Source organism: Candidozyma duobushaemuli, assembly GCF_002926085.2.
Source record: "Candidozyma duobushaemuli strain B09383 chromosome Unknown A_B09383, whole genome shotgun sequence".
Classification (NCBI taxonomy): Eukaryota; Fungi; Ascomycota; class Pichiomycetes; order Serinales; family Metschnikowiaceae; genus Candidozyma; species Candidozyma duobushaemuli.
This window is the reverse complement of record NW_020289901.1, coordinates 1278996-1299386: the sequence shown is the minus strand read 5'-3', so window position 1 is coordinate 1299386 and position 20391 is coordinate 1278996. Positions and strand designations below refer to the sequence as shown.

The 20391-nt window shown below is 45.5% G+C and overlaps 10 protein-coding genes across 10 annotated transcripts; 4 read left to right on the top strand and 6 right to left on the bottom strand. All coding sequences in view use genetic code 12, as the record gives it.

Moving 5' to 3' along the window:
- Nucleotides 1–3: 3 nt before the first annotated feature.
- AIP2 (D-lactate dehydrogenase) lies at nt 4–1590 on the bottom strand (the record flags this gene model as incomplete). Its single annotated transcript, XM_025479163.1, has 1 exon — nt 4–1590. The coding sequence occupies one exon, from the start codon at nt 1588–1590 to the stop codon at nt 4–6; it is 1587 nt and encodes a 528-aa protein (XP_025338636.1).
- Nucleotides 1591–2645: 1055 nt separating this feature from the next.
- On the top strand, nt 2646–3044 carry CXQ87_000588 (mitochondrial 54S ribosomal protein uL14m; the record flags this gene model as incomplete). The annotated part of the gene is made up of 1 exon (XM_025479162.1): nt 2646–3044. One exon carries the CDS (start codon nt 2646–2648, stop codon nt 3042–3044), a length of 399 nt encoding a protein of 132 aa, XP_025338635.1.
- A 616-nt stretch (nt 3045–3660) lies between these two features.
- On the top strand, nt 3661–5834 carry THS1 (threonine--tRNA ligase; the record flags this gene model as incomplete). The annotated part of the gene is made up of 2 exons (XM_025479161.1): nt 3661–4074; nt 4119–5834. 2 exons carry the CDS (start codon nt 3661–3663, stop codon nt 5832–5834), a joined length of 2130 nt encoding a protein of 709 aa, XP_025338634.1.
- A 168-nt stretch (nt 5835–6002) lies between these two features.
- On the top strand, nt 6003–9264 carry CXQ87_000586 (putative carboxylic ester hydrolase; the record flags this gene model as incomplete). Its single annotated transcript, XM_025479160.1, has 3 exons — nt 6003–6489; nt 6528–6806; nt 7223–9264. The coding sequence occupies 3 exons, from the start codon at nt 6003–6005 to the stop codon at nt 9262–9264; spliced, it is 2808 nt and encodes a 935-aa protein (XP_025338633.1).
- A 20-nt stretch (nt 9265–9284) lies between these two features.
- On the bottom strand, nt 9285–9905 carry CXQ87_000585 (protein-arginine N-methyltransferase; the record flags this gene model as incomplete). The annotated part of the gene is made up of 1 exon (XM_025479159.1): nt 9285–9905. The coding sequence occupies one exon, from the start codon at nt 9903–9905 to the stop codon at nt 9285–9287; it is 621 nt and encodes a 206-aa protein (XP_025338632.1).
- Nucleotides 9906–10016: 111 nt separating this feature from the next.
- On the bottom strand, nt 10017–12146 carry AMO1 (Amo1p; the record flags this gene model as incomplete). The annotated part of the gene is made up of 1 exon (XM_025479158.1): nt 10017–12146. One exon carries the CDS (start codon nt 12144–12146, stop codon nt 10017–10019), a length of 2130 nt encoding a protein of 709 aa, XP_025338631.1.
- Nucleotides 12147–12510: 364 nt separating this feature from the next.
- On the bottom strand, nt 12511–13302 carry CXQ87_000583 (uncharacterized protein; the record flags this gene model as incomplete). Its single annotated transcript, XM_025479157.1, has 1 exon — nt 12511–13302. The coding sequence occupies one exon, from the start codon at nt 13300–13302 to the stop codon at nt 12511–12513; it is 792 nt and encodes a 263-aa protein (XP_025338630.1).
- A 924-nt stretch (nt 13303–14226) lies between these two features.
- On the bottom strand, nt 14227–16719 carry EFT2 (elongation factor 2; the record flags this gene model as incomplete). Its single annotated transcript, XM_025479156.1, has 1 exon — nt 14227–16719. The coding sequence occupies one exon, from the start codon at nt 16717–16719 to the stop codon at nt 14227–14229; it is 2493 nt and encodes an 830-aa protein (XP_025338629.1).
- Nucleotides 16720–18362: 1643 nt separating this feature from the next.
- ADE8 (phosphoribosylglycinamide formyltransferase) lies at nt 18363–19025 on the top strand (the record flags this gene model as incomplete). The annotated part of the gene is made up of 1 exon (XM_025479155.1): nt 18363–19025. One exon carries the CDS (start codon nt 18363–18365, stop codon nt 19023–19025), a length of 663 nt encoding a protein of 220 aa, XP_025338628.1.
- Nucleotides 19026–19082: 57 nt separating this feature from the next.
- On the bottom strand, nt 19083–20183 carry IDH2 (isocitrate dehydrogenase (NAD(+)); the record flags this gene model as incomplete). Its single annotated transcript, XM_025479154.1, has 1 exon — nt 19083–20183. The coding sequence occupies one exon, from the start codon at nt 20181–20183 to the stop codon at nt 19083–19085; it is 1101 nt and encodes a 366-aa protein (XP_025338627.1).
- Nucleotides 20184–20391: the final 208 nt, after the last annotated feature.

The following is a 20391-nucleotide window of genomic DNA, read 5'->3' as shown; positions in this document are numbered from 1 at the left end:
ACCTTAGATATATTTATATGGGTTGAGGATGCCGTTTGGATCGTAATGGTTCTTCACGTCCTTGATCATTTTAATCTCGATATCACTCTTGGAATAACCAATGTAGTTCTTCTTTTGGAAGCCGAGGCCGTGCTCAGCAGAAATGGACCCCTTGTTCTGTTGGATCCACTCATACACAAATGGCTCCAATTGCTTCTCCACGTCCTTGCTGTACTCCCTGACGCACACGTTCAAGTGCAAATTACCGTCACCCAAGTGACCATAGCCAATGGCTTCAACAACTGGCTTGGACTCATCATCGAAATCCACCATTTTAGCGTCATTCAACTTCTGGGAGGCTGCATCCACCAAGCCGTAGAGATTGGCCAAAGGAATAGAGACATCGTATTTATAAACGCCACCAGCATGGGCCGAGGCTTCAGGAATTGATTCCCTCCAAGACCACAAGTTGCGAAGCTGTGTCTCATCTTGTGCGATGATACCATCATCAACCAAGCCTTCCTCCATAGCATTTCCCAAGAACGTCTCGATCTTCTCCATGTCATGATCTCTGTTGGAGCCGCTGGTCTCGATCAAGACATAGAAGGGGTACTCGCCAGATTCAATAGGGTGATCAGCGCTCAAATAACGAGCGGTTAAGAGCTGAGACTTTCCATCCATGAATTCAAAGGCAGAGAGAATCTCGGACAACTCCCTACGAGCACCAACAAACACCTTCTGAACAGCCTCATAAGACGAGACAGCAAGAAAAGCAACATTTGTAGCAGTTGGTCTAGCAGGACACAAGATAGACACACCGGTGATGACACCCAAGGTACCTTCTGAACCAATAAATAATTGCTTCAAGTCATAGCCGGTGTTATCCTTCCTCAAAGCATCCATGGAGCTGTAAATAGTTCCATCGGGCAAAACAGCCTCCAAGCCAAGTACAGATCCATGCAAGGAGCCGTATCTCAACAATCTGAGACCACCAGCGTTGGTTGCAACCACACCACCAACATGACAGGAGCCTTTGGCGCCCAAGTCAAGAGGGAAAATGTAGCCATTCTCAGCAAGGAAATTGTCTGCATTTTCCAAAATAACACCAGCGTCACACTTCAAAATACCACTGACATTATCGAAGGATCTGACCTTGTTCATGTTAGCAAGAGAGATGATAATCTCGTCGAAAACAGGGTTAGATCCACCGACCAAACCAGTGTTACCACCCTGAGGAACGATAGCAAGCTTCTTCTCGTTACAGTACTTCAAGATACTTGCAACCTGCTCAGTGGTCTTTGGCTTCAACACCAACTTAGACTGGCCCTTGTACTTTCTCATCCAGTCTTCATTGAAGAACTCGAGGTCTTCCGCTGTAGTGACAACATAGTTATCGTTTTCCAAAACCTGGCGAAAAAAACTAAGATCGCTTTCTTCCAAGCTCTTGTAGCGAGGATCTCTCAGAACCTTGTCCTTATAAGTCTCTGCTGTAAGCGGGACACTCTTGTTGGCTGCGTAGAAACGAACTGGGGAGATGACATTCCTAGGTAGTAAAGAAGCACATCTGGCAACAGAAGTGCGCTTGGCTAGCGACAAGCTACTTCTGATCATGTTCAGCGACGTTCGGGTGGGACGGGTATCTGAAAAATTAAATATTCTTGCACGCACAGAAACGCACACATATTGATTGTACTGTACGTAGTCGCTATCTTGATAGCATACTGGTACAAAATATCAGGAAGGGAGCAATGCTAATAAGAAAGTCTACGAGAATTGAGGCCTTCAAAATTTCGTATTTTTTATACAAACGCTAATCTCATGCCGCCACCATGTACATTGGGGCAGTCAATGACTCAAAAATAATGCAAGTGTGCATGGATATACGCGCAGTAGCGCTTGATGCTCTCCCGGGGTATTACTGATTGAGTGCTTCATTAAGCTTTTGGATGCCAAATATACAGATGTTAAACCATTAGTACTGAAAAAGCCTCCAGTTGTTAAGATTATCGAAAATGAACTGCTATTCCATGTCACCAAGTAACTAGGCTTCGTTGGCTCTTCGCAAGCTATCAAAGCTTGTGTTTGTTATATGGCGAAATCTCAGCGATCCTATAGGGCACCCGCCGTACCACCTTGTGACTATGATCAATTTGTTGATAACATTATGTTGCACGAGATGTTCTAGAAGTTTTGAGCCTGCCCCTTTCTCTCCATTATCGTTAAATCCTTGTTGAACATTGCTATACTTCACATCAGTACTGTTCTTTCGGCCTTTTCCAGGTACAACTTCTATTAGATCGCCCGTTCTCCAGGCAATGATGTGGGGATGGCTCGAGGTTTTCGAAATCTTCCGGTGTTGCTGAAGAAATTGCTGTAGAATGCCAGGAATCTCATCAGGATGGTTCAACGTAGCATGACGAGCCTGAAACTTCGACTTTCTGTCCATCACGACTTTTGATTCATACCAGTTCGTGATAGTTCCTAGACATCGAGCAGGATTTTTAAAAAGGCGGTTTGGTTTATGCATTGGCTTTCGTTAGGTCAGGTCGGCATTCCTTCCTATACTTATACTCTCTCGTGATGTTAGTGATCAGATGAGGTTCGCACGCCGGTGCACAAAAGTTGTGTGAAAATCTCACGATACCGAATTGTCCCACTCCTCAGGAATGATCTATTTGAAGACACTCTTGAACGTTATTGACAACTCTGGTGCCCAGGTTGTGGAGTGTATCAAGGTCCTTCGTCATGGTCCAAGAAATTTTGGCAAGGTCGGGGACAAGATCACCGTCGTTGTGAAAGAAGCCAGACCCCTTTCATCAGCCATCACTGGCCAGTCATCGAGTAATAGAGTCAAGAGAAGAGACATATGCCGAGCAGTTATTGTCAGGACTAAAGCTCCATACAGAAGACCAGATGGATCTGTCGTCCGTTTCGATGACAACGCCTGTGTCTTGATCAACCAGAATGGTGAGCCTTTGGGAACCAGAATTTCTTCCGTCGTGGCTAAGGAGTTGAAGGACTTGCAGTTCAACAAGATCGCCACGTTAGCCCCCAAGACTTTTTAATCTGTGGGTTTTTATCATGTAAATATTGAAGGTAAAGAAAAGGATCATATGCGTTGTAGGTAAGAGAAGTAATGCAGTTCTGGTGGGTTCACATTCTTGAATACTCTGTTGTTGTGATATGACGGAGGCTAAGAAGCAGAACATAATTTTTACTTAAGTGCATTGGGTTTGATGAATACTCATGAAGGGTTTAAAAGAATATAAATCCACATGGAAAGGGAATTGAAAAAAGGAAGGAAACTTACAAAAGTGGTCCAAAGGTTTTGCGACATAAATGAAGAAATTCGGCTCTATGGTCGATATCATGGAATCTTGCCTAAATGCTCAAGTTTGACCCAGAAGCGTTTTGCAGCCACTTTAAAACACTCGTGGGGTTAAAGTAAATCGGTACTACATCTTTATTATCTTTAACGGAGTTCTCTAATTGCCAGACGCGTTAAGTTGATTAAAAAAATGAAAACTTTATAAAGATTTTCCAGGATAAGCCAGTTCGACTCATCGGGACCAGAATAATCGCGATTTGGTAGCAGTGGTCGTCCATATGTGCACGCATTTTTCTGTTAAATTTTTTTTGAAATCTACGAAGTGATATCCTCAACCCTGAATATAACATAGCATGGCTGAAGTTGTGAACGGCGTGAACCAGCTTTCTGTTGAAGAGAAGGCCAAGCCTCAACCTCAGGTGAATAAGAAGGAAAAGAAGAAGGACAAACAGCCGCAAAAGGCTTTGTTCTTGGACCCTCCACCTGAGTTCTTGGACTACAGGTTGAAAATCTTCGACGAGATTAAAGCTAAGCAAGATGCTGAATTTGCCGCTCGTGAAAGAAAACCAATCAAGATTACTTTGAAGGATGGTTCCGTGAAAGAGGGAATTGCCTGCGAGACCAGCCCTTTTGAAATCGCCAACAGCATTGGCAAATCTTTCCTTGAAAGACAGGTGATCTCTAAGGTTAATGGCGAGCTTTGGGACTTGGAAAGACCCCTTGAGGCCGACGCTGAACTTGAGTTCTTGGACTTTGAGCACCCGAGGGTAAGATGGTCTTCTGGCACTCGTCTGCTCACGTTCTAGGTGAGGCTTGCGAGAACCACTACGGCTGCCACTTGTCCTACGGTCCACCCACAGAGGATGGTTTCTTTTATGACATGTCTATCAACAGCGGTGAGGGTGTTGTCTCCCAGGAAGACTTTGGCACCATTGAAAAGGTCTCCACAAAGGTCATTAAGGAAAAGCAGAAGTTCGTCAGACTAGAAATGACTAAGGAGGAATTGTTGAAGATGTTTGCTTACAACAAGTATAAGGTCAAGTTCATCAGCGACAAGGTTCCAGATGGAACATCTACTACCGTTTACAGATGTGGACCTTTGATCGACTTGTGTAGAGGTCCTCACATCTTGCACACCGGTAAGATTAAGGCTTTCAAAGTCTTGAAGAACTCTTCTTCCTACTTCTTGGGAGATGCTGCCAATGACTCTTTGCAGAGAGTCTACGGTATCTCTTTTCCAGACAAAAAGTTGATGGACGAGCACTTGAAGTTCTTGAAAGAGGCAAGTGAAAGAGATCACAGAAAGATCGGTAAAGAGCAGGAATTGTTTTACTTCAATGAAGTCTCGCCTGGTTCGGCGTTCTGGTTGCCACACGGTACCAGAATTTACAATACTCTTGTCGACATGTTGAGAAATGAGTACAGACAAAGAGGCTACGAGGAAGTCATAACCCCTAATATGTACAACACCAAGTTGTGGGAGATTTCTGGACACTGGGGTAACTATAAGGAGAACATGTTTTCTTTCGAGGTGGAGAAGGAAACCTTCGGTTTGAAACCTATGAACTGTCCTGGTCATTGTGTCATTTTCAAGAGCAGAGAGAGATCTTACAGAGAATTGCCATGGCGTGTTGCCGACTTTGGTGTCATTCACAGAAACGAATTCTCTGGTGCCCTTTCGGGTTTGACCAGAGTTCGTAGATTCCAACAGGATGACGCTCACATCTTCTGTCAACAAGACCAAATCGAGCAGGAAATTGCTGGTGTCTTCGACTTTTTGCAAAAGATCTACGGTATCTTTGGCTTCGAGTTCAAGATGGAATTGTCTACCAGACCTGAAAAATACGTTGGTGAGTTGGAGACCTGGAATGCTGCCGAGAAGAACTTAGAAAACGCATTGAACAAATTTATGGGTGAGGGCAACTGGGAGTTGAACCCTGCCGACGGTGCCTTCTATGGCCCTAAGATTGATATCAAGATCAGTGATGCATTGAGAAGATGGTTCCAGTGTGCCACCATTCAGTTGGATTTCCAAATGCCTCAGCGTTTTGACTTGGAGTACAAGGCTGACTCTAACGACAAGGAGAAGACTACTGCTAGACCAGTCATGATTCACAGAGCCATTTTGGGTTCCGTCGAGAGAATGACCGCTATTTTGACCGAGCATTTCAAGGGTAGATGGCCGTTCTGGTTGTCTCCTAGACAGGTTTTGGTTGTTCCAGTGGGTGTGAAATACTTTGACTACGCCGAGTCCTTGAAGGAGAGGTTGGTGAAGCAGCATGGATTCTACGCGGATGTGGACCTTTCTGGTAACACATTGCAGAAGAAGGTTAGAAGTGGTCAATTATTGAAGTATAACTTCATTTTCATCGTTGGTGAGCAGGAGCAGGCTGAGGAGAGTGTGAATGTCAGAAACAGAGATATTCAGGAAGAGCAAGGTAAGAATGCTACAGTGAAATTTGACGAGGTTGTCAAGCAGTTGCTCAGATTGAAGGAGGAGTTCAGGGTTGACAACAAGTTGGTTTAACTTATTAGGTAGAGCTCTGCAATATATTGAAGGACAAGAAGCGTAATCGATCGGTAGAATGGCTGTAAGACGCTCCTGTGTATGCGGATATGGTAAGATCTCGAAGCAAATCTTGGATTGCTTCTACACGGTTTATTCGGCTTCAAATTAACATCACTATTGAACGAGATGGAGAGCAATTCGACAGACCAAGAACAAGCACAGATTCATGACAAGCGTCTAAATATCATTATGCAACGCGATATGCCGATGGCTATCAAGTTCTGGGAAGCCGATCATGTCTTGCTGCAAAGCGAACGAGAGCTGCTAGCAAAAGAGTTATTCAATATCAATAGTTTCACGACAAGTGGAGCTTTCGCTGTCTCAATGGGAATGTTAGCAGGTCCAACTATTCTAGATCGTCTTGTGAGACGTAGGATTGGTCCCACTGGTAGATTGCCACCACACATGCCGATAAGAGCACCATTGATGAAATCACCACTTCTTTCCTTGGGATTGGGCGTAATCGGGTTTCAACTTGCTCTTACAGTCGGTGTGTATGCCCTGTTCAAGATCAAGAGAAGAAGCTTGTCAAAGGAGGCTAACGAGGGAAGCGGCGAAGCTGGGAGATCAAGAAGATTACTCAATGTTTGGAATGCTATTCCTTGGCCTCAAAGTATGTTTTGGGGCAATACTACGAGATCACAAGCCGAGATCCTGCTTTCAAGATGAAGGATCCACGTACCCTCACGGAAGAGGACATTCACAGGCCATACTATCGGCCCAACAGTGAGCCCATCGGTTTAGGAAAGTCCAAGCAGAAAGAGGAAAAAGACACCTCTGAATGGCAACACTTGAGAGAAATCAACTTTCCAAACGCAACCGCACTGGAAAGTGATCAAGCGGATCTGGAAAATGATCTGTTTCCCTCGCTCGAGCAGAAGAATGCAGCAAGCTCTAAGCCTAAAAGCAGGTGGGACGAGATCCGAGAAGGTAAGTAGTTGAATGGCGTCGACCGTGCCGTGGTGGTCCCATTGGCAAAAGTGCCCCATTTATGATGCATCAATTGAAATGATAAATAGGTGAAATACCATTTCATTTAGTCATTCTGCCTCATTCTTTGAAACATTTTGTAGATTGGTCGTGAAAGAGCAGTGTCCAATAAAATAGGCTTTGACAGCCAGAGCGGCTTGTGCGGTGCGTCTTATGGGTGTTCGCAGCAACACAGCAACATGCCCTTTCTAGAAGACAAGTGATGAGTTTTGGCCGAGCTCTGATCATCGCTCTTCGTCCCTTCTTTCGCATAAAAGTCACAAGACAGTATTCCAAGAAAACAGATACCAGGCCTCGTTGGTTTTTTTGTTCTGACGCACCGATCACCAAACCCGCTTGGTTTGAATACGAGCAAGATAAGAAACCGACAAAGTTTATTCCGTTCACCGAACTCGACGAGAAGAATTTAGAAAATGCCTACCTGCAAAATTTAGATACTGTTGAAGTCAAGGAGGATCACCTTTATGAGGTTGACTTGAAGTCCATGGTTCTTTCCCCAGTCTACTGGGAAGGTCCCACGTACGAGGTTAGAAGAGGCCTTTGGTTTGACCACGATGGAATGCCTCTTCCGTCCGAGTTGGCCAAAAAGATTGAAGATGCTTACTGTCTTCGTCGTCCTTATGAACATATTAAACAAGAAGGTACATCTCAGAAACAGTCCAAGGACCTTATCGCAAGTTTCAACAAGGAGATAAAAGAGATAAAAGAAGAAGTACAGCAAGACAAAATCGACTTTTCAGAGGAAAGAGATATTGTCGATTTGGGTGATGGCCAAGCTGTTGTATATTTTGACAATAACCAAGCTGCTTTGTTTCCGTCGACCATCAGTCCTGTCCAGTTGGGTATCCTTAGAAAGATGGGCAATAAGTCTGGTACTCTTATGAACGTGACGCCAGTTCAGAGGGGCTACTCGGAGGACCTTGCTGCCTCGATAATGGACAGTATTAAAAAAGCACCGGTGCCCTCTTTGACAGACATCTTTCTGACAGAGTTTTCCAACTTGTTTTCGCCGCTGAAGGAACACGAAAAAGTCTTGTCCGAATCGAGCAAAAAGGACAAGGACGAGATGCTCCAGTCAGTAATGGAATCAGACTTTGAAGAGCTCAAAGGCACCAAAACCAATCATAGGGAAATTGACCATCTTGTGCTTTGTGTTCATGGAATCGGTCAAATTCTCGGATACAAATACGAATCTGTCAACTTCACTCATAGCATAAATGTCTTGCGATCAACCATGAGAGACGTCTTTCAAAATGAGGAGAAATATCAAAAGCTCGCCATTGGAGATTCTTTTGATCCCAAAAATGAGGAGCACAAGACCAATAATAGAATCCAAACTTTGCCTGTGACTTGGAGGCATAAGGTATTGTTTCATCCTAGTAAAAGAATTGACGATCTTGGCAACCTTGGGGACAAAAGGCTTCCAAGCTTGGCCGACATTAATGTTGAAGGTGTGAAGCCCTTGAGGAACATTGTTGGTGATGTCATCCTTGATGTGTTGCTATACTATGAACCAAAGTTCATGCACCAGATTCTCGAAATTGTTGTTGAGGAGCTCAACAGAATCTATCGGTTGTACAAGGAGAGAAACCCTCATTTTGATGGCAAGATTCATATATTAGGTCACTCGTTGGGTTCAGCAATTGCTTACGACTTGCTTTCAATGCAAATTGCGGGAGACCACAAACTTAAGCTTGACTTCGATGTTGAGAATCTTTTTTGTGTTGGATCTCCAGTTGGGGCCTTCAAGTTGCTTCAAAGAAGAAATATTGTCTCAAGAGCCAGCCTTGAAAAGGACTATAATCCATTTGATGCAGACCTGAAGGTATCTTCTCCGATGTGTCTGAACTTGTACAATATTTTTCATCCATGTGATCCGGTCAGTTATAGAATGGAGCCACTTATAAAACCCTCCTTCTCGCAAATGAAGCCGGAAGAGGTGCCATTCGCTTTAAAGGGTTTCAACACCCAGGTGAAGAGCTTAACCACATTTGGTGATGAGGTGCAACAAAAGATCTTTTCGAACTGGTTCGGATCAAAGAAGGGTGGTAAGATTAACAAGATGATAAAGGAAAATGTATCCGAAGAGAATGCTTTGGGAGATATCATCACAACATTGGCAAGCCCATTGTCCAGTGGCCTGGGTGAAGATCTGAAAGACGAGCTCAAGGATTCCTACCTTTCTGATAACGATATTAAAGTTTTGACAGAACTCAATCGTTCGGGTAGGGTTGACTATTCGTTACCGACTGGCGTTTTCAGCATAGCGCTAATTTCAGCTATTAGTGCACATGTATCATATTTCGAAGACCAGGACACTGCTGGTTTTGTCATGAAAGAGATTCTTAGTTCACTGCAGAAATCTGTTGAGGCTAAGAAAGTCAAAGTATACAAATAGAAGTTTATTTATTTTCCGGTCTATTCCAATAAAAGGTCGTCAATGCTTTGTTCGGCATCATGCTTGATCAACTCAAGCATTCCCTCTGGTAGAATTGGTTCCCCATTTTCGTCAACGATATATCTGAACGGCATTTCCGTCGACTCATACTGGCTGAACTTGATCTCGGGGTAATCAATGAAGTTGATGTCACCGAACTTCCTCTGTTTCTCGGCAATGAGCTGAGTGGTTCTAATGGCAGTATCGGTTGTCATCTGCAAAGCACCGAGTCGGCGACCATTGAAGCCGTACTTGTCTCTGAGCAAACCTGTTCTGTCAATTCTAGGGTGCGATCCCAAGATGCCACCAAAAACAAAGTAGTCAAATTTGGAGGCGTCCTCTGGAACCAAATCAGTCTCAGCGGCTGGGTCAAGCAAGCAAACTTTAGAGCTATGCAAACCACCATCGATGGTCACACACTCCTTGGTTGTCCATTGTAAACCCAAATCGAGAAGACGTTGGGGGATGTCTTTCTCGGTCGTGGATTCGGGCAAAGACGTCAACACGAGATTTTCAGAACCAACATCACGTAGAATTTGGGAATACTCAAGAATGACCCATTCAGAGAACCCCTCCTCCATATGCTCGATGATGTACTTCATGGTTGGTAGTTGGAGTTGAATTTCGCGATGAGCATTGGACTACTATAGATAAGATAAGACACTATGATTTTCATATTAATGGACTATATTATATCTCGAAATTTGAGTTGATTATTTCTTGCAACAGGAGCCAGAGGTTTTTGTAAATGCCAATTGAGATGTCTTGTCGACATCAAGGGTACATTCGTCGACACCTTTGTCTCCAGCTTTAACCTCCTTTGTGGTTCTGGCGTATGATGGTTTCACGTCAAGACATGGGTTCTCGGTAAAGAAATGCCTTGGACGCAACATGAGGTCAAAAATTTCCGTGGGCATGACAGGGAAATCCTCAGGGGCAGGGAAATGAGTAATGCCAAATGTGTGGAAGAAAAGGATGTCCGTGTTTTCAATCTGGTCTTTTCCGTCGCCAATCCATCCTCTCATACCTCTAGCGCCATCGCCAGACCACTGGGCAACGTGGTCACCAGATGGGTACAAACGACCGTATCCAACGCCTTCATCCTTGTATGGAACAACCTGTGTGGCCCAAGCAGCCCAAGGAGCTCTCTTTTTCACAAGTGAGCCGTCCTTAGCCAAGAGTGGAGGAGTAAATGTAGACACCAACTTGTAAGAAGATGGCTTCCCGGAGTATGGGTTGATCTTTGAAGGGTTGAAGATATCCCAGGTTCTGGCTGTGGATGGCTGGGTAAGAGAGTCACTGACGGTCTTGAAGGTGGTTTTTTCGGCACAAAAGGCATTTCCGTAGGCATTTTCGGGTGATCCAGTAGCACCTGGGCCAGAAATTGAGTCAGATGTGGCAGCAGAGTTGTTGTCACCATCAATACGTGGGTCCAATCTCAAAGAAAAGATGTGCTGGTGGTTATGGGCATTAACCTGTGGGTACACGACAGTTCCCCATGGTCCAATGTCCTCATCCTCAGCACAAATGTAAGTGTTGAGAATACCAGTCAATCTGATCTCGAGTTTGATGGTACCATCTTGTCTGAGGATCCAGTATAAGCAGTACTCGTAATTGGCAGCAGTAAAAATCTGGGAGATAATCAAACGTTTGCCTCTGGTAACCACAGTAGTTTGGAAATCATCTCTGAAGTCAGAGTGCTTGAACAAGATACCGTCATCCTCCTCGTGGATGCAAACAGCGTTCTTGATGGTTAAAGGTTCTCCATCCTTGTCAGTGAAATGAGCGTCCATGTAGTGGATCACACCTTTACAGTCACAACCAAGCGCAAGAGGGTTGGTACAGTTACCGGCACCGTACTCACCAATATCCAAGGCGTGCTTTCTCTGATGAGGGAAATCGGGACACCCATAAGGGACAATCATTTCAGACAAGGAAATTCTGTGGAAAAGAGGTCTGTCATTACCGTGATCATTGTAGTTCATATCAGAGAGAACGATTCCTTCTCTGTAGTTGAAACCAATGTGGAAATTGAAGTTTGACCAGTTCATAACGTTACCCTTCATTGCAAACGAGACACCCTCAGGCTGGGTAATATTGATAGGTTTGGCATCGTCTCTGAAACCAGATGGGTTCTCTGAGGTTCCAAACTTCTCTGATATGTGCTTGGGGTGGAAAGAAGAGTGTTTGTGTTTGGATACTTTTCTTCTTCTGCCTGGTACATCTATGTAGACCACCTTACCCTCCGTCATATCCACAATGGGACAGAAATCCAATGGGTGAGAGTAGTGAGAGTCATCCTCGTCAGATCTCCAGTACATCAAAGCCTGCTGAAGTCTTTTAGAGGAGCCCCATCTCTCGTCGTACCCAATGGTCCAAGCATCACAGTAAACGTTCTTCATTTCTTCCTTTGGAATACCGGAGATCTCGCACTGTTCAACCACACGAGGGTCGCTTCTGACGATATCCTCGGTGTTTTGGAGGTCAGAAGGAGTCAAAATTGGCTGAACACCAGAAGTAGCCTTCGATTCGACCACTGTCAACGAAGGCAAGTCTACCACACCCTCGTGAACGCCAACATGATCGTTCTCGGTGACAACAAAGTAGGCCAATCTGGGAGGCTTAGGACCGTTTCTTTCTTTCCAATCATAGTAAGCTCTTTTGATTGGCTCTCTAAGAGAAACCGTGTTGAAAACCAAAGTCTGACCCTTGTAATGGCTGCGAACCACCAGAGAAGTAGCTTTGATCTCCTGCGTTGTGAGAGGGTCCAAAGGGTGTGGAGGTGCCACTGGTGGCTGGGTGCTAGCAGTAGCGTGCAAAGAAAGTTGTTGTAACCTTTCCATGGCGAGTTGAAAGCTAATTAATTAATGAATTGGGGACAATTACAAGGCGTCCCCACATATTTATCCTCCCTCAAGTCAGGATAATCCTGCCGCATTGGGCATCTTATCGCGATAAGCGTGCGCACTATTTGTGCTTATCTGGTAACGGAATCCTCGATGGATATCCATCAACTGGAAAAATGAGCGAATCAAAGATAAAGAATTTACGGATTTCTCAATGTAAGAGGGGCTATCGCAACTGCGGAAGGGAATGCTCCCGCCATCGGCTCGTCTTCCCTTGGACGATTGGAGATAACAATACAAATTCCTTTTGCAATTCCTGTTGTCTATGCATGCTATATATCGTGAACCGTGACACAGTAAATTACTCCGTGTTCTTCCCGCGCAAGGTGAAGTAGACAGCGACACCTTTGCAGAATGGGAACAAAACGGCGACCCAGAGCAAGACGATCCAAAGAGAATCGTCAATGACCTTCTCGTAGAGCTTTAACTGTTCGTGAAGGAGGAAAGTAAGCGCAGAGCCGCGTTTGTGTGAAAAAACGCCTTCAAGCAAAAAGTCGGCCATTGGACCAGTAAAGACGTTGAAGTGTTTGGGAACGCCGTCCACCAAGATGATGTCGGGACCCTGTTGGTGTTGGATGAGCATTGCAGCCTTGTACATGTAAACCAATAACACATCTTGGGCGACGGCCCAGAAAACTGCTGCACCTGCTGCCAACGTGGTGCCGTAAAACCAGCAGAGATGTATCCATAGGTGCACTCCGTTGGAAAACAGTTTTGTGGGGTGAGACAAGTAGCGGATGAGCGCCGAAATTGTCTTGGCTAACGCGAATGTGAGAACAGCCCAATACAAATGGTCGGTGGTAAGCTCAATCTCGTCATACTTAGCTATGGTGTATGTGAATGAGAGAAGCCAATTGGTTGGCCAAAACGCCACAAAGCTGGTGAGGATGATGATGAAGGTGAGAAAACTCTTGCCCTGCAAACGTTCCTTCAGGCGCAACATCCGTGCTCCCTTTTCATCATCCTTCATAAGCACTTCGTCCATCTTCATGATACACTTCTCTGTTACAGGGCCTGATGAGTAGTAGATGGCGAGGCCAGCTGCACACACCACCATGCTGACAGCGCTGTTATGCAAAGCAGAAATCCTCATGATGGACTCTATCAGATCGACTGGAGTTTCATTGAAGTCGATGCTTGGAATGGGTATTAGGCGCCCGTGTGGTGTAACAACACATGCGATAATATAAGCAGTGCAAGCTGCCATAACTCTAAGGAGCGGCCGTTTAATCTCGAAATGTTTGAGCTTGAGCCGCCTGTAGGCCAATGCTGTTATTAAGCATGACACTCCAGCAGCACAGAGGAGCAAACCATGGAGTCCTCTTAGTTCTAAATACATTGAGTCGTTAATTTGTGTGGAAAAAAAAAAAATCTGATAGACGTGAGTTTGTAAGCAGCGCAACGACTTATATACGACGCTCGATGAGGGTTATGCACCTTTAGTGTTCCAGATTCAGAAAGTGTGAGAGTCAAACGGTTTTTAGGAAAGTAATCAGGACCCTGGTAGAAAAATAAAACGATGGAAAAAGGCAGCGAATTTCCCCGTATTTAAGCCGCCCCACCCTAGTGACTCTATTGTTCGCCTCCGGACAAGCCGTCCCCTCTATTGCTAGAGGCTGCAAGTGTTCTCGATGCGTCCGATTCAAGTTCCGGTTCTTCCGTTTCTACGAGTAACGTGCCCCTGTTTTAGTCACTGTATCTTAATTGCGTTTACAGCAATTAGACCTACTTCCGGTCATGAGTTATCAAACTTTACACGACATAAAAACGGTTTATCCGGAACATTCGGGAGGTTGCGAAAAAGCTCTGACCACCCGAGTATAAACGAAAGCCGCCTTATATGCACGTAATATATTTTAGATGGGATCTCTTGGCTTTGTTACGCAGCCGCATTCGGCGCGCGCGGAGGCTGCGACGCACCTCTCGGCAGCAAAAGAGCCGGTCTTCTTACAATGACTTTTTCAGAGCAACGATGTTAAATTATATGAACAATAATCGGACGATACCGCGAGGTAGCTTACAACTTGTCGTAGTACTCCTCGTAGCCTGGGACCTCAGGCTTGAGACCAGCACGCTCTCTCTTGGTCTTGACAATCAGACCTGGCTTGGTGGTTGGGTCAGTTGGGTCACCGTTCAAAATAGCCCAGTGATCGAAGATCAACTGTGGGAAAGCCTGACCACCGGTAGCCTGTCTCAACTCACCGGAGAAACCGAAAGACTCGTTGACAGGCAAGTAAGCCTTGATGGTGAACAATGGAGTACCTGGTCTCTGCTCCTCAGAGACAACCTGACCTCTCTTCTTGTTCAACACAGAGTAGATACCACCAATGGCATTCTCAGGACACTGGATCTCAACCAAGAACACTGGCTCCTGGATACCTGGCTCAGCCAACAACATGGAGGCATAAGTGGCTCTTCTCATGGTTGGAATGATCTGGCCACCACCTCTGTGGATAGCATCAGCGTGCAAGGTAACATCCAAGATGTTAACTCTGACGGATCTAACGTTCTCACCGAAGATAGGACCCTCCTTAGTAGCCCACTGGAAGGCAGCAACGACGGAGTCCTTGATTTCGTTCAAGTACTGAACGGCCTTAGTCTGGTCAACAACCAAGTTAGGACCGTTACCGTCAGGACCGAAACACCAGATCTTTCTGGCGTCAGCGACATCCCAACCGTGGTTGTCAGCCAAGATTCTGGCTCTGGCCTTGAAGTCATCTCTTGGGTTGATGACACCGTTCTCAATGTCCAAAGAGGTCTCTTCGTCAATTGGCTCGGCCTTGACGTAGATTCTGTTATGCTTGTTAGGAGACTTAGACAAGGCAACCATGGAGGACTCGGCCTGGACAGTCTCTCTGTAAGAAACAACAGGTGGAGAGATCTTCAATGGGATACCGGCGTGGTCGTTCTGCAAATCGTTCAAGCAAATCTCCAAGTGCAACTCACCGGTGGCAGCGACAATGTGCTCACCGGACTCGTTAATAGAAGTCAAAACACATGGGTCGGACTTAGACAATCTCTTCAAACCCTCAACCAACTTAGGCAAGTCGTTGGCGTTCTTGACCTCGACGGCAACCTGCACGACAGGAGAGACAGAGAACTTCATGACCTTCATGTTGTGAGCAGTCTCGGAGGTGGTAAGAGTACCAGACTTCAACAAGAACTGGTCAATACCAACCAAACCGACAATGTTACCAGCTGGACAGTCGTCAATCTGCTCGACCTTACCACCCATCATCAAGACGGTTCTCTGGATAGCCTTCAAGAACAAGTCGTCCTTCTTACCAACCTGGTAGTTTGGACCCTGGATTCTAATCTTCTGACCGGACTTGACAGTACCAGCAAAGACACGACCGAAAGCGTAGAATCTACCCTTATCGGAGGTTGGAACCATCTTGGAAACGTAGACCATCAACTCACCCTTAGGGTCACAGTTTCTGATAGCCTGGCAGTGCTCATCGTCGGATGGACCCTCGTACAAGGTCTCAGCTCTGTAAGCCTGGGCGGTGACTGGAGATGGCAAGTTGATGACAATCATCTCCAACATAGCGTCAGCAGCTGGCAAGAACTTTCTCATAACGACCTTCAACAAAGCCTTACCCTCCAACTCCTTCTCGTCACTCTTCAAGTTGATCTCCAACTTCTCCAACAAGGTTGGGATCTCGTCCTTCTTGAAGTTCATGATAGAAGAGAACAATCTAAAGATTGGGTCCAAAACGAACATGTTGAAAGCTCTCTCCAACTGCTTTCCGTCGGCGTCCTTGTCCTTGTTGGTCCACTTCTTGGTCTTAGGGTTGAAGAAAGAGTCACCCCACAATCTCTCCATCATCTTCTGTCTGTCGACACCGAACTTCTTGGAGTATCTGTTAGCGAACTGTCTAACAGTGAAGGCCCAACCGTGCAAACCGGAACCGAAAGCAACGGTACCCTTCTCTGGGGCGACCTGAACGTCACCGACGGACTTCTCAGCGTAAGTAGAGATGATGACGTTAACGGACTCAATAGTTCTGGAGAAAGACTGGTAAAGGTCCTCCTTGGAGGTCTGCAACTCCAACAAAGCTCTGTCAACCTTGTTGATGATGACAACGGGCTTGATTCTCTCAGCCAAAGCCTGTCTCAAGACAGTCTCGGTCTGAACACAGACACCCTCAACACAGTCCACAACGACCAAAGCACCGTCAGTGACTCTCAAAGCAGCAGTGACCTCAGAGGAGAAGTCAACGTGACCTGGGGAGTCGATCAAGTTAATCAAGAAAGAGGTACCGTCGGTCTTCTGGTTGATCTCCTTACAGTCCTCTTCGGTAAGGGAAGCGTACAAGGAGATAGCGGTAGACTTAATAGTGATACCTCTCTCCTGCTCATCCTTTCTGGTGTCCATAAATCTGGCGTCACCAGCCTTGGCGGCAGAGATGATACCAGCCTTCTGGACCAAGGAGTCAGTCAAAGTAGACTTACCGTGATCGACGTGGGCAATGACGGAAATGTTACGCACATTGGGAACCTTGTCCATCAAGCCACGGATTTGGTCAATAGTGAAAGCAACTACATAGTTAGTAAATGGTCCCAATTGGAGCTGATTGGCTGTTTTAGGTGAGCTGAGATAAGAATCTGAGGCCTTCTTATCGTGCCCGGATTAGAGCTAAAAAATGGTGGAAATCGAACCAATTTGTCAAAGCTCAGCACCTAAAACCCTTCTTGCTGTAAGACATACCCATATTGAACTTGTTGTTGGTGTAAACTTGATAACCAAGAAGGAAGAAGAAGAGAAAACTTCTTTTTTCAATCCAGAGGTGTTCGCACGAGGCCCATCTGAGAAAAAAAAATTTTCCTCATAGTAAAGCACCAGCCGTACGCGTAAATTTCAGTCTCAAAAAGTTACCCGGCAGATTAATGGCAGCGCCTGGGGATCAGGAGGCCCATACAGAGTATGCGCATTGGAGGCATCAGCCTTGATTTCAGCCCAATTGCATTAATTGAGGGCCCTATTCTTTTCTGTTGTATTTAGCCAGTTGCTCTCTATATCTGATCAATTTTTTTTATCAACCTGAATTGTAGCTACACAAGAAAAATTCTCAAATAAGTAGGCATCTTCCTAACCGGGATTCCATTTAAAGGCGGAGTGGGGACCGTTTTTGGGCGGTTGGTCATTGTGAGGAGAATTGGCGAAGGCGGCTACATCAGTGATTCTGCTTGCTCAGTTGTGCGTTTGCATTTATTGTGCCACAGCGGAGAGGGTCATGGAATGGCTGGGGTTATGAATAACAGGCATTGAGGCTTAACAGCGTCAAATTGACATCCGAAACTGGTGTGAGTGGAAGGCAAAATCATTGAGCTTTTCGCCTTGAGGAGTGAGTTTGCCTATTGGGGTTTTTTTTTTTTTTTTTTTTTTTTTTGACTTAGCTTCTGTCGAATTCTTGGATCAGTTGGGTCTCGAGGCTGCTTGTTGGTGTAATGCATCACGACGGTTTGTGGGAATTCTTTCTGTTGGTGGTTCCAAAATCAGCCTGAAGCGTCCCATTAAGGCGATTTTCTGCAACGGTTCTTCGACTTGCAAAGGTAATTTGTGATCATGGTAATCTGGTTGCAAAATCCGCTGTACTGTCACTAGCTTAGGCCCTAAATCCGAAGTAAGAGAGCTAACTGTTAGATATGATGATAAGAGAGATTTTTACGATACGCAGGCTCAAAATAGTTCTATCCGCCTCTTTCCTTCCTCATAAGGTGTCTATGCCCTAAGTTGTCAGACCTCAAGCATGTGTTGGCCACTATTGGAATTCAACTCTAGCTCTCGAATTGTTGGTCAGGGAGTATCTTCAGTGAAAAATACTTCATTTTTATGGTTTCGCTTTTCTTTTAATTTTTTTAAAATTTTTTTCATTCTCATCCACTTAGTTGATACTTGATTGGATGCAATCATAAATTTCGCATCAATAGTTGCAAATTACCAATACAGTGACAAAAAGTTTTCGTTCAACAATCACAACAAAATAGCATCTATCGGTCCTCATTACAAAGGAGATCTTCAAAAAATTGGAAGGAAGATCGATTGGAATCAAAGCAGAGAATATCTGTATTTCTAACTCATCTCCCTACATATAGCGCCAGACAGAGTCAGAATAGCGATTTCCAGCATCAACTTCATTTACAGCAGTGATGCCTGACATAACAGTCCTTATTTCGGGCTCCGGCTCCAATTTGCAAGCACTCATAGATGCGCAGGCTAGCGGAAATTTGAAGGGCACAATTACCCAAGTGATCTCTTCCAGCGAGACGGCCTACGGCTTGGAAAGAGCACAGAAGGCTGGCATCTCCCATAAGGTTCACACTTTGAAGAGCTACTACAAGGGTACAACAAAGGAGCAGAAGGACGAAAGGCAAAAGAGACGTGAGCAATTCAACAAGGATTTGGCCAGTCTTCTAATCCACGGCAATACTGAGAACAAGCCAGATTCCAGCTACAAAAGACCAGATCTCATTGTATGTGCGGGCTGGATGTTGATCTTATCGCCAGCGGTGTTGCATCCTCTTGAAGAAGCCAAGATTTCCATCATAAATTTGCATCCAGCTTTGCCAGGCGCTTTTGACGGTACTCATGCCATTGACAGAGCATGGAAGGCCGGACAGGATGGAGAAATTACGGTTGCCGGTGTAATGATACATTATGTCATTGCAGAGGTGGACCGTGGTGAGCCCATATTAGTAAAGGAGCTTCAGTTGAGCAAAGAAGAATCCTTGGAGCAGTATGAGGACAGGGTACATGCCACAGAACACAAAGCTATCGTGGAAGGCACTAACCTTGCTCTTGAAGGGTTGTAAACACTACTATATCAAATTCAAAAGATATCTAGCAATTATAGAATGTACTTATATAACTTACAAGTTCTTGATGACCTCCTCGGTGAAATGCTGAGTGGTGGCAGAACCCTTCAAGTCACCGGTTCTGTTCTCTGGACCAGAGGCAATAGTCTTCAAGACAGCATTCTCAATTCTGTCAGCGTCGGAGTTCAAAGACATGTGTCTCAACATCATACAAGAGGACAACAACAATGCAGTTGGGTTAGCCAAGCCCTTACCGGCGATGTCTGGGGCAGAGCCGTGGACAGCCTCGAAGATGGAGACCTTGTTACCCATGTTACCGGAAGGAGTCAAACCCAAACCACCGATCAAACCGGAGGCCAAGTCAGACATGATGTCACCGTACAAGTTTGGCATAACCATGACAACGTTCTTGTAGTCAGCAGGGTCCTGGGCCAACTTCAAGGAGGTGTTGTCCAACAACTCGTAGTCCAAAGAAACGTCAGGGTACTCCTTGGCGACCTCCTTGGCGGTCTCAACGAACAAACCGTCAGACAACTTCATGATGGAAGCCTTGTGGACCACCAACACGTGGGGCTTGTTGATGCTCTTAGCGTACTCGAAAGCGTATCTGATGACCTTCTCAGAGGCTGGCTTGGTGATCAATTTGATCGACTGGACAACACCAGGGACAATGGTGTGCTCGATACCGGAGTACTCACCCTCGGTGTTCTCTCTGATCAACACAGTGTCGACGTTCTCGTAGGGAGTGTCGTAACCGACAATGGACTTACATGGTCTGACGTTGGCGAACAAGTTGAAAGTTCTTCTCAAAGTCAAGTTCATGGAAGTGTGGCCCTTGCCGACAGGGGTAGCCAATGGACCCTTCAAGGCGACCAAGTTTCTGTTCACGGAGTCAACAGCAGCCTGGGGCAAAGTGGTCTTACCGTCAATCAAGAGAGGGGTGACATCAACAGGCTCCCACTCGATTGGGATCTTGGCGGCAGCGTAAATGTCCTTGACGGCCTGAGAGATCTCAACACCGATACCATCACCCTCAATCAAGGTGACAGTGTACTTTCCGTTGTCCTTTTTCTGACCGGTAAATTGACCGGCAATGTAAGATCTAGCGAATCTTGGAGCTGGAGTAACGGTGAGTTTGGCTAATTGTCTAAACATGGCAGTGAAGAAGAAGTCGTGGACTAGATTCGAGCATAAGTGTTTCTGTCTTTTTGCATGTACACCGAAAAATTTCGCGTCCAATCACATCAGCTCCTGGATTTCGGACCCGAGAGAGCGGTTTATTTGAACTACAAGCCCCTATTACCAAACAAGACAAGCTGGAACCAACCGGACAACTTTATTTTTTGATTTTATGATTCTTTAC